Source organism: Homalodisca vitripennis, unplaced genomic scaffold (genome assembly GCF_021130785.1).
Source record: "Homalodisca vitripennis isolate AUS2020 unplaced genomic scaffold, UT_GWSS_2.1 ScUCBcl_9303;HRSCAF=17750, whole genome shotgun sequence".
NCBI classification, from domain to species: domain Eukaryota; kingdom Metazoa; phylum Arthropoda; class Insecta; order Hemiptera; family Cicadellidae; genus Homalodisca; species Homalodisca vitripennis.
The window spans coordinates 7689-20167 of NW_025785420.1; the positions used below are offsets into that span (position 1 = coordinate 7689).

Genomic DNA, 12479 nt, shown 5'->3' on the forward strand with positions numbered 1-12479 from the left:
CACATTAGTTTGGTAATTTTTAAACCTAATGCACCACTGAGACGTACTCTTACCTGCAGACCCGCACTCACTCTTGGGATTTTTCAATTGCATTAACAATTTTAAACTGCAATTTTAAAACAAGAAAGAGTGACAGTAAACCTCTCACTAGCACTGGCTGAATAGCCATAGAAAGGGAGAAATGCCCTGACATTAAAATGGCCACGATAGTCCTGCCCCTAGCTGCTACAGAGCGAAACGTAATATATTTTCTGGATAGCCCTCGAATTGTAGGACCAAGTCTGTATGTTTATATTTTTCAGTAAATATTCACTGAAAACACTGATGACCAAATCGAGACAAATTTATCAACACCAATATTTTTAAAACCGTTTTTATTGTAGAATTCATTTACAGACTATATAAATACATCATTATCTTAAACATCATCTTAATCAGCATAATATTTTAAACAAAATATTTATTTTTTTGCCTATAACATATATAGAAACAGTACTTAAAGTGTTACTTAAAGAACAGTATTTATATGTAAAATATTTTTTAGTTTTAAAGTGTTTTAGAAAAATAATAAATTTTGCAAATAAAATTAGAATAATTGTTAGATTTGTCACTTTTTGGCTCCAATGTATTCTACAACTATATAAAAAAAAATTAAATTTAGAACATTGGTTAAGAGTTAAAGAATTATTTAAAATGATACCAACATTAGCCCTAAAATACTATCCTAAATACTACAGAAACGTTACAAACCACTTCTTATGGTTAATCCTAAATTATAACATAGTATATGGAAAATGAAATGTCCCCTTAGAAACATTACCTCACAACCAAGTCGTAGTCGGAACCCTTGCTCCCTCCCTGGACAGACCTCCTACCACCACTACTGTTCGGATGCCAAGAGGACCACCAAATTTGTTTGTTTCCTCTTCTATTTGTTGTGCCAGCTCTCGAGTTGGAGCCAGAATAATGGCATATGGTCCCTAGGAAAGATAATATTAAAAGAAGATGTAAGACAATTATATCCAATTTCTTACATAGCAAGGTTTTTTTTGTTCTGTGTGGCTGTAAACAATTATTTTTTACCACATAAAAATAAAATCAGCATTTAATGCATATTGACTGTTAGAATAAAAAGTTTTGTGTATTTCTTTACTTGCTTTATGGTCTGACATTATAGCTTGGACATTTATTTTGATATTGTTATCAAATTTTGAAAGATTTAATATTTCCACACAGGTAATCAAATAACTTGGAAATAAAGCTGCTGGTAATGAATCATAACTTAAGTACTAAAAAATCTTTCATGTAAGGTAAAACAACTGAAAATATATACTCCTTACCAATAAATTGCCAATAATGGGGTTTTCCACAAATTTTACTAATCTGAGAATAAAATTTCAGGTACTCATCATATCTTCGGCAGTAAGAAAATTAAATGCATGATTCACAGTCCCAGATGCATTTTAAACAAACATATTGTTATCAAAATTTTTAACAAATTTAATATTTCCACACATGTAATCAAAGAACTTGGAAAATAAAGCTGCTGATAATGATCATAATTTACTAAAATCTTTCATGTAAGGTAAAACAACTTGAGGCACAGTTGGCTTCCAAGGATAACATAATTCAAACATCTGAATGAGTTGAAAAGTCAACTTAGGCAGAAAAAACTATTTACTTATTCCCAAAAAAACTAAACAGGCTTCGAAGTATATAAAACCCCCCCTTGTCTAATGTAAAATTGAGTGAAAACCAATATCATATATTGGATGAGTTGGAAGAGAAGCAGCAATTTGGTTTAACTGTAAAACAATTGTCTAGGCCCGAAAGAAAGAATAAACGGAAGACTACTAAAACTTTTAAAAAATTAGAAGAAAAAGGCTGAAGTAAAGAAAACCATGTTGCATCGATCATCATGATCTAGTCTCCTAATGAAACCAAGAAATAGAGTCCTAATCATGGCAGATAGTCCATGGATGAGATCTTGGCAACGTAGTGCAAGAATGTGATGGCAGAAAAATGTTTGTGTTTATTGTCAGACCAGGCGTCCAAACTGGATTCAGTTGTCAGTGATTTGAGGGCCTTTATTGAAGACTTTAATCATGATGACAAATTGGTGGTTAATGGGGGCATGAATAATATTCGGCCTACACTGATTTATGGTAGAACACAAGAAGACAGAAAACATTAAAATCTGGGTGTCTACAGTTCTGTTGAAAAACTATCCGGCCTCTCTTGACAATAGTTTTGTCACCAATACAATTTTTGGGAATTTACCTAGATACCCAATTAAATTGGAACCAACACATACAATATATAAGTAAAGGGCTCTCTACAGTCATTTATCTTTTAGGTCTTCTTAAAAGGGCTGTTCTTAAAAACTACATAAGGACTGCCTATTTTGAAGCAATTCTTTGATACAGATTACATTTTTGGGACAACTCTGTGAGAATTGAAGACATTTTAATCCTCCAGAAAAAAGCTATTAGAGTGATGACTAATTCTCATCAACTGGAATATTGTAAATCACTTTTTTATTTTATTAGAAACTCATACCATTATTAATAGTTATAATGATGTAATGACCTATATTTTTAAAAATCTAAAATTTCTAAAGTTTTAACAATGAAATTTATTTATATAATACACAAACTAAGAATAATGCTGTGATTGGTTTTCACCGTCTCAGTAAAATCTTGAATAGCCATACAGTGATATCCCTGAAAATCTACTACTCTTTAGAATCATTAGTGAATAATTATCCTCACAAAACTTTCACTGGACTTTTTTATGGTTGGCTTTGGAAGCACTCCTTCTATAGCTTAGATGAATTTTTAACAATAGGACAAAATGAATTTTAGCTGCATAACTGTTTATAATGGTCTTTGTTGTTATAATGATTACCTTTTAAATATTTTCATTTATTTGAAATTAACCCTAAAATTTAATAGCTAATATTTACCTTATAAATTAAATCTTGTAACTAGATTGTACCATTCGTTTAACCTGTCTGTTAATTTATTTACTTGTATTTTCATGAAAGCCATGAAATTAACGTTTTGTTTACAGCACAAAATTTCATTCTAAATAATTAATTAAGTTATTATTTTGTTTAAATTGCTTTACTTCTGACTTCGCATAATGGCTGTATTATGACATTATCAGCTACAGTGTATTTTATCAATCTATTAATTAAATACTAATGTATTTGGCGGAGCCTAACCTAAAATATTGAAACGAGTTTATATCTTGTTGATATTAGAGAGCTACTTGAGACCAATTGTTTTTTACTCTGCAAATAAAATACTTTTAAAATAGGTCAATATATAACTTGGATTTCATATTACTTGGTACGTTTAAGGGCAAATATTAACTCTTTTACTGCCGACGTCCGACATATCGGACGTCAGCATTTTTGCCGAAAACGCCAACGTCCGATATGTCGGACGTCTGTTTTTTTAGTTGTTACTGACTACTGTTATGTTCAAATGCCGAAATATTCGGTATTTTTGGTTGTTTAGAGGAGCAAAGGATAATGAAAAAAGCCATTTGAAGAACTTTGGATTTCTATTTTCGTCGTCTTTGACTAGAATTGACGAACTACCTAGACAGCTGTCAAAACCAGACGATCGGGTTAGGTTACTGAAATCTTCGTTCATTGCTGTTGTTTACAATGTTATCGAAAGTTTTTTGAAGTGTTACTTTTGTTGAATCAAGGATAAAATGATGAGTAAAAGAGTTAAATCTAACTCTCCTGTGAGTGAGGGAACAATAATTAACAGTCTAATCGATGGTGGTGTACAAGTGCAAGATGAACTGAGTGACGATTTCCTTCAGAATTTGTCAGATTCAGATGCCGAGAACGATTCTGATATTAGTGTTAGGGCTATTGATGACAATCAAAGTGATGTGGATGACACTGATAACGATCCTGACTTTATCTTACCATCAGATAATGAGGAGTTATTAGATAGTGAGGGGGATGTGGCACAGATAAGTTTACCTTCAACTTCCACTGGTAGGCCTAGAGGAGGCCTATCAGTTTTGGGAAAATCCTCATAGTGCAGCTATGTTTCACAAGGTAGCACCTTCAAATTTGGTATATGTTCTAAGCAATTGCTCTAGTTTATAATGATATCATGCTCATAATTTTAGTATAATTTTTAAAATAAATTATCAGATGCCAAACACAATTTTTATTTTTTTATTTATTTTTTATTTACATCATTAAATTTTTAAAATTAAATAATGAGTTTGTTTCAAATTAAAATGTCTTTTTATTATTTAAAAAACAGCATTTAAATATGAGTAAATAAAATAAAAATTCATGCAAATCTAATGAAAAATAAAAAAGATACAGCATTTTTTGTAAATGAATGCATGACAGCGATTTCCCTCCTTGGCAATTTTGAATGGTACAATAAAAAAATGGCCGGCAGTAAAAGGGTTAAATAACCAATCAATACAATTTTAACTTTGAAGCTAAAACTTAGTAAATTGTTCACGAATTTAATCGAAACCTCATTTATTTTAGAGAGCTGAAGATCAAATACTGTCAATTAAATACAAGTCGAAGAGACGTACATGGTTTACGCAAGCACCGAGTGGTGACATAGAACAGAGCTGGATTACTAGCAGTGGCCCACCGAGCTTAGAGAAAACCACCAGTAAGTCTACCTGAGCTGAGTGAGAGATAAGTATGGGCTAAACTTATCTCTCATGGCGGCCTACCACAACCACAAAGGGTTTATGCTCAGATTTGGCACTAACTAATCAGTGCTCGAACATTAAAAAGTTCTGCTTCCCATTGGGCACTACACTGTCTTCATGCAACAATAAAATAGTACACTAGTTTGTACTTTGACAATTACTTGAAAGATGCAAGTTAATATAATCTGAAAAATTCTCCAAATATTCTTATTTCTGTTTTATACATTTCCACATATTGGAGAAAAGCACTGAGCCCATATAGCAAGACTATATCAATTTTAAAGACATTCTGAAATTTCAAGTTTACAACATGGTGGATGACATAAAAATACTGTTAACTGACTAAATTACTTCACTTATCAGTCAATTTGTTTCATGAGATTACTTTGTACAACATTTATACACATAACCAAGTAATGATATTACTCACTTGATCAACATCTTCAATACGATCAATCTTGGGGAGAGATTGAATCCACATCAGCAGAGGAATCAAAAAGGCAAGGGTCTTACCCGAACCAGTCTCAGCCACGCCAATAATATCTCGGTTCTGTAATGGGATAAAGAAAATATTTTAGAAATATTTATAGCTAATAATTTCCTGCAGTTATATTTCTTGCATTTTTATAGTACAGCAATAGCGTTTTATAGATATCCCATCACGCTTTTCAATTGTCCTTTTGGTATTGAAATGTAATGAAAACACAGTTTAGTTGAAATAACATTGGAAAAAATGTTTACATGAACAACATACAATACTATGTTACTTCCTGGTTAATAATAGCATAGTAATATTTTTACAATTTTTAAAAAATGTCTAAATATTTTAATTTATTATTTAATTTTACAAGCTAACTTTGTGTCACTTCAAAATAACAATGTTTACAACTCTTGATTTGTAAATCTTAGATTTTGAATAACCATAATATTATGACAGCTTTTTCTATATTTTATACAACAATAATGTAATTAATTTTTCAAAACAAACATCTGAACTTATAATGTTATAATGCATTCATATTCTAAATTTTATTTGATTCAAATTAAGTAAGAGAGTAAAATTTTTAAGATAAAAGCCTGCAAATAGGTTACAACAAGCTGATCACTTGAATTTTTTTATGAATAGATGATTCTATAAGACCTCAAACAATAAAAGAAACGATCAAGACCTTCTTTTTACATTAATTTTACACTTATTTATCGTACAAATTAGCGTCTAAGAAACATAATTGATTCGCTTCATACCATTACTGATAAATTCCTATAACTTTTTGAGCGTTAGAAAATTTATTTCTAAAAATTGTTATGAAAATCATAAATGTTATATTATAACCACAAAAATATTTAAAGGGTTACAGTTTAGATATAACTATTAGAGAAACATGCTTTACCTGCAATCCAATCGGAATGGCTTGTCTTTGAATAGGTGTTGGATCTTTGTAGCCAACTTTATCAATGATTTCTGCAATTTCAGGAGGAAATCCGGTTTCTTTCCAATTACGAATTGGATCTGGAATCCTTCCACCTGCAAAATTATTGAATTTGTACCATCTTTCTACAATTTTGTTATCATTAAATTTTTGTTTCCATGTTTTATAGTTATAAAAAATGTATGTTTTTGTTTACATTATGTTTTTTATTAGACAAATTATTTTGTATTAATGTATTCTTTTGTAATTAAATATTTTAAATTAAAATAACTATCAGTGCTCAACTCCACTTGTTTTATAAACAGATACCCTGTATCTGCAAAATGTAAACTATTATTAGAGTTAGAAAACCTACTTATATTTTACAGTTTTAACAGGTGTATCCCTAGAATAATTTTTTGTTCATAAAATAGTGTATAGTTTATTGTGTTTTTTATAAATAAAAATAACAAATAAATAAAAATTTGTATTAATAAATCTCAGCAGTTTTTTCTTTCAAATATTGGCATTTTGTAGATTTATGGTATTAGAATTTAGGCAGACAAATTCATTCCCATAACATTTGCAGTTATTGTTGTTACAAAATTTCAATATGATTGGACAATCTTGTAGAATATTGCAATTTAACATTGTTTAGATCTCTGAGCAATAAGCCTTACAATTTGGCTTTTAAAAAGTTTATCAACCCCAGCATTTTTTAGTGTTGCCATTCTTTGCAGCAAGACACTCGTGGACATGAGAAAACAGCTTGCTTTCAATTACTATAAATAATAATTATAAAATTAAATCTTCTTTTTCCAAACAGTGGCCCTAATATTGTAAAAACTATAAATAATCTTGATTATAGATTTGGAATCTGGTGATCTCTTTTGTATACATCCTGTAGGTACTATAAATTTTAACATTGGTTTTGTGTAGTGTTATTGTTTCACATTATTCACAAGATTACTTTATGGTACATCTGATGTTTTCAGGAGTAGGGACATATATCACACATCATAAACTGTAATTTTATATGAGCATAATAGTGTTCACATGTGCATACAGTTTAAGGACTAAACATCTCCTCCTGTACTAAGAGTAAAGTGAGACTATATTTGTCAATTTGTTTTTCTATCAGCCAATTTACAGCTGTTTTAGGCCGAGATAATAACTGAGAGTACCACACTCTAAGTATATGCTACTGTACCCATACAGCTACAGTAGTTTGTTTAATAGGTTTTAGTCAATTTATTTACACTAAAAATTTTCATAACAACTACAATGAATTTTAAGATGTTCACTGAAAATGGAACTTTTTTGTCCATGAAATAATTAATGCTGTTCAACATTTACTTAAAAACATACATTTTTCTTTGGATTTAAACTAATTTTGAAATTTAATTTTTCATACTAAAGTGTTCAGTTTTATTATATGTAGTTTTCAAAATAGTACAGAGGGGCTCTACAATCTGTTAATCTTCTCTGGACAGATAATTTGGGTTTTTATTAAAATATTTTAAGCATAATGATCTTCAAGTTCCAGTAAAGAATAGTTTTGAAAGAATTTGTCCAATACTCAACTAAGTAAAATATTAAGGATGTTTTTTTTATACTATTGTGCAATATGAAAATTAAATCGTTACAGTTAAAATACCTTTTATTGTAATGTTATAATCTTCCCTAAATATTCTCCAATCTCTCTCTGTCATTTCATCTAAAGCTTTCTCTGACCAATGTCTGTCATCCCACTTTTGCTTCTCTTCCTTCTTTTTCACTTTCTTCAACCGAACTCTAAAACAGAACATCTAAGTAGATTATTTGAAATTATAAAATTGTGCATCTTAAAAAATACATAGGCAATATAAACTGTTAATTACTTATTATTTAAATAAGTTTACATAACCTTTACTGAGTCGTGGATATTGATATTGATCAATGTCATGCATAAGTACAAGCCAACAATGTCAATATTACAGATACCAGTGATAAATGAACATGTCATCAATGTTCGCAGAACTATAGATTAGTATGCAATAGCAAGATGCTCATTCAGACGCATTGCAAAGGCCACATTCATTACGAGAATTGTTTAAATGGTGGTTGGTGGTTCATTGTATGTCAAATACTCATTGACAATCTACTCATGCATGCTGTCCATTTAATAATAATAATAATAATAATACTCTTTATTGCAGGAAACAATTAACAATAATTGTAATTGCAAGCGTCATATAGAAATAAAAGTCCTAATCTAATAACTAACATAATTAATTTTAATTCTGAGTAAAAAAAATATTCGAGTAAATTTAAAATAAAAATTACTTTTTGGGGTATGTGCCACCTGCCGCCGTTTTCGTCGATAGTGGCCAAATTTTCTTGGATATCAGAAGGGGAGTTTGTAATTTTTTTTTTTTTAATGTTAGTGAAGACTATCCCAGCGACCCATCGCAAACTCGTCAACTGAGTAAAATGCTTTGGACACTAAGAAGTGTTTTAAATCGAGATTTAAATTGTTTTGTGGTTATTGACGCGTTTGATCTCTTCAGGGAGCCTATTGATTAGCCTCACACCAACCTGAGATGGCAAGCGTTCAAAAACAGTAGTTTCTGTGCTGTGCCATACGAAAGTTGTCCCGGCCTCCTAGTTCCGTATTGGTGTACGTCGCTACCCCGAAGTGAGACGCAACTTGAATCGGCAGTATAGCACGATGTCGAGAAATGTAGAGGCTAGGCAAAGTGAGTAATCCAAGCTCCCCCGAAGGCTAATTTACACACGACTCTCTCTGATTTAATTTGTAAATGATTCTGACAGCTTTCTTTTGCATTCTAAACACTCTATTAAATTTTGTATCTAGAACAGCCACCCCACAATCTTAGACCATAAGCTAAATGTGGATGTATTAGGCCAAAGTAAGCTGTCTTCAGAATATCCAATGAACAGAATTTTGCCAAATTGCGTAAGACATAAATGCCAGAAAGCAACCTTTTGAACAGACACTCTCAATGTAAACGTCCCATGTCAGCCCTCGATCAAGGTGCATCCCAAGAAACTTGGTGGATTCTTCTTCTTCTATTATGGTTTCATCCACCATCACAATTGGTCGAATTTCGTTTTCATGTTGCCGAAAACAGAAATTAATCACGCTTGTTTTAGAACAATTTGTTTTCAAATTGATATTGAAAAAATGATCAATGCATGAGTTGAGTTCTTCAAAGGCTTTGATTTCAAGATCTGGTTTGGTTTTTGATCTAATGCAGAGAGTCGTATCGTCAGCATACTGAATCATCTTTCCATTATGGATTGATGAACTCAATCTGTTGACGTGTAGACGAGAAAAAGGACAGGCCCTAGAATCGATCCTTGTGGGACTCCATAGGGCATTTTAACTTTTCCTGAGAGGGTATTCGCGATCTGCACACACTGCTCTCTATCATTTAGGTATGACGAGAGCCATTTTTGAGGCACAACCACGAACACACGCTTGACCCATAACTGGTGCAACAGTATTTCATGATGCACACAGTCAAAGGCCTTTGAGAGGTCGAGAAATATGCTAAGCACACATGTTCCCCCGCCTCTCCAAACCATCGACAACAGAATCAATGAGACTCGTGACAGCATCAATAGTCGATTTGTTTTTTCTAAATCCAAATTGTTCATTACAAATAACTTCATCAAAGCGATTGAAGAAATCTTCTAATCGTCGAAGGAAGGCCTTTTTCGAAAAATTTTGCTGAGGGACCACGGAAGAATGGGAAATTGGACGATAGTTACTTGCGACATAAGGATCGTCCTTTTTAAAAATTGGAATGACTTTTTGCTGTCTTCAAAGTGGACGGGAAAACGCCTTGGGCGAACGACAGGTTAATCAATTTTGTGAGTGGTACTGAAATGTGCTTAAAGCAGCGCTTAAGTTAACCACACAGACAATCCCATTGATGTCACCCGACTTTTTCGGCTTCAGCTCCCGCACGCACACGGACCAAACTCCGCCTCGCTCACAGGAGACAGGACCATGGACGAGACCGGTCCCATAAATGAGTCCTCTCCGGGTGCTTGTTCCCACTAAAAACATGGGTCCGGCCCAGCAACCGTGGAGAAAAAGTTATTAAATTCACTTGCCCACTTCCAAGCGGGTTTTTTGTTATTTTACCTTGTATTTTAAGGTTACGTTTGAAATGTTTTAGGACTTGTGTTTGAGTTGTATTTTTAATTATATTCCACGCACTTTTTTTGAAAAATGTTCAGAATTCATTAGTCTATTTTTCGATATCCCGAGCCTTAGCGGCTTTTATTTCTTTGCGGTAATTTAGCTTGTATGCTCGAAAGAAATTTTTGAATTCTTCATTTGTCGATTCTATGTAAATTGAATGATAAAAATTTTAATGTTTTTCTTAAATTGAGAATGTTTTGATTTATCCAAGTGTTGTGTTTTTTGTCTGATCGCTCTTTGAATGACTTATAAGGGCAAGTGATGTTCAAATAAAAATTAAAACGGTCTGTAAACGCAGAAAACGCTTCCTCCCGCATTATCAAAACTATCAATAAAAAACCAGGATTCTTCTTGGAGAAATCTGTTAAGAATTTGGGATCACTTTTGAATTTTAAGATTTTTTTTCTACCTTCTTTATATTTTTACCGAAAAGAGGTTCGATCTCTCGGGACTGAGATTCCCGATCAACGAGCCTCCTGCGACGAAAGTGGTCGGAGGAACCAAGCCCGCTCCATAACAGGAAAACCGAAACGTCTAATACAGTTTGTTAATAACGTGTGGTCGTGATGTGGGCCCGCGCGGTACTCCGATGTTTAGCACTTCAACTCTGTGTTGGCCGTGTTCACCGGACCAAACATAAGCCGAAAGAGAGGTTGGAGAATACTCGCGTAGCCGGCTGGGTCAGGGGATTGGTGTGGTTCCCAAAACAATCGATATGTTAAAGTTCACCTGAAATGATAAAACTTCAAACGAACTTAGAAACAGAGAAAAATTTTAGAAAGGGCATTCCAAATTTTTTTCAATAAAAATTTTATTGAGCAAACCATATTATAGGGGATCTGTTATAACAGCCAAATGAATTTCGTAAATTTTTCCTGCGGAATTTAGATTAACTTTTTTGTATACCTCCCGACCATTCCAACAGTACAATGCGCCACCTAGATCAACTAGACTTTGTAATCAATTGTTGCCTGTGGAAGGGTTGTGGAATATTTAGGGTCTCTGTTTTCGCGCTTAAATAGAAAATTCACACCTCCGCCTTTGCACATGTTTTCGGTGAAATATGATAGACTGCAGTACAATTGAAAAAAATTAGTTCAATTTTAAAATACACAATATCCGCTTTCAAGGTGAGAAGCTATGCGAGCAGTGACTATGAAAACCGGCCGGATTCGGAGCTCCCCAGCCGAATATGAGCGAAGGAGCTTCAATGCCACACTTTATTGGGGAGAAACGGCTGTGGTTGTTGTCGCTTTTGGTGCACAGACAGAAGAAATTTTTGAACACAGATTGTGAAAACGGAATTTGTTAATTTTTGTTTTTGTTTAATATATATTACGCGGTTTAGTTCTTTTATGGGTGACATGTAGACACGATGTGCTGATCATCCTCGATTTTAAGTCACATTTTGTTGATGGTCACTAGAATTAATAGATTTGTTTTTTTGGGTTTGTCTTGTTAAGCCACTTTTGGTTGGTTGTGTTGAGCTTCACTAACGTCCGCACACACGACGTCACTTCAGCGATTTTGAGGACAGCGTTGGCTCGGAGTCGCTCGCACTGCAGCCGGTGTCCTTAAGAGAAGGCAATACTTGACTCTTCGACAGGTGTCCAGGATTCGCTGGGGCCAGAGTGGAACGGTCTGGGTCTATTTACAGATTAGATACTTGAGACGGAGGCGGGGATGACTAGCTCCGAGATGTAAACAGCAACGCAGATACCTTCCCATTACACTTCCACTCATCAGCAGGCTCGGCCAGCAATTGGACGCTTTTACACTGAGGGCGTTTAGATGCATCCTCATGGTTCGTCGGAATGCACACACCGTGTTCCAGATGAGCGGTTTGAATATGGCATCCACCACTCTGTCCCACTCCCCACTCTGCTCTTCACAGCAGAGCTTTCCTCGTATGCTAGGCGTTTAATTAAGGATGTCTCTCCCTTGGTTGGATAGGATGTTGGGCGGTAAGTCAGTGGTCGGTCGAGGCAAGTAGTGGATACCACTACCTTTAGCCTGTCCTCCAATTCTTGGAAAGAGTTGACTGCAACGCCGCTCCAGAGTGTGGTTGTAGATGTTGGCTATGCTGTCTGCGACCGATGGACGTACGCATCGTTCGTGGCCTGCAATAATCACATAGCAGC

The 12479-nt window shown here is 33.8% G+C and overlaps 1 protein-coding gene across 1 annotated transcript; it reads right to left on the minus strand.

Moving 5' to 3' along the window:
- Positions 1-845: 845 nt before the first annotated feature.
- Positions 846-12141, minus strand: LOC124374612 (probable ATP-dependent RNA helicase DDX23; the record flags this gene model as incomplete). The annotated part of the gene is made up of 5 exons (XM_046832797.1): positions 12059-12141; positions 7780-7916; positions 6105-6238; positions 5144-5263; positions 846-980 (listed from the first exon to the last, which is right to left on the minus strand). Coding segments are annotated over exons 1-5 (609 nt in total), but the record flags the coding sequence as incomplete, so codon positions are not given.
- Positions 12142-12479: the final 338 nt, after the last annotated feature.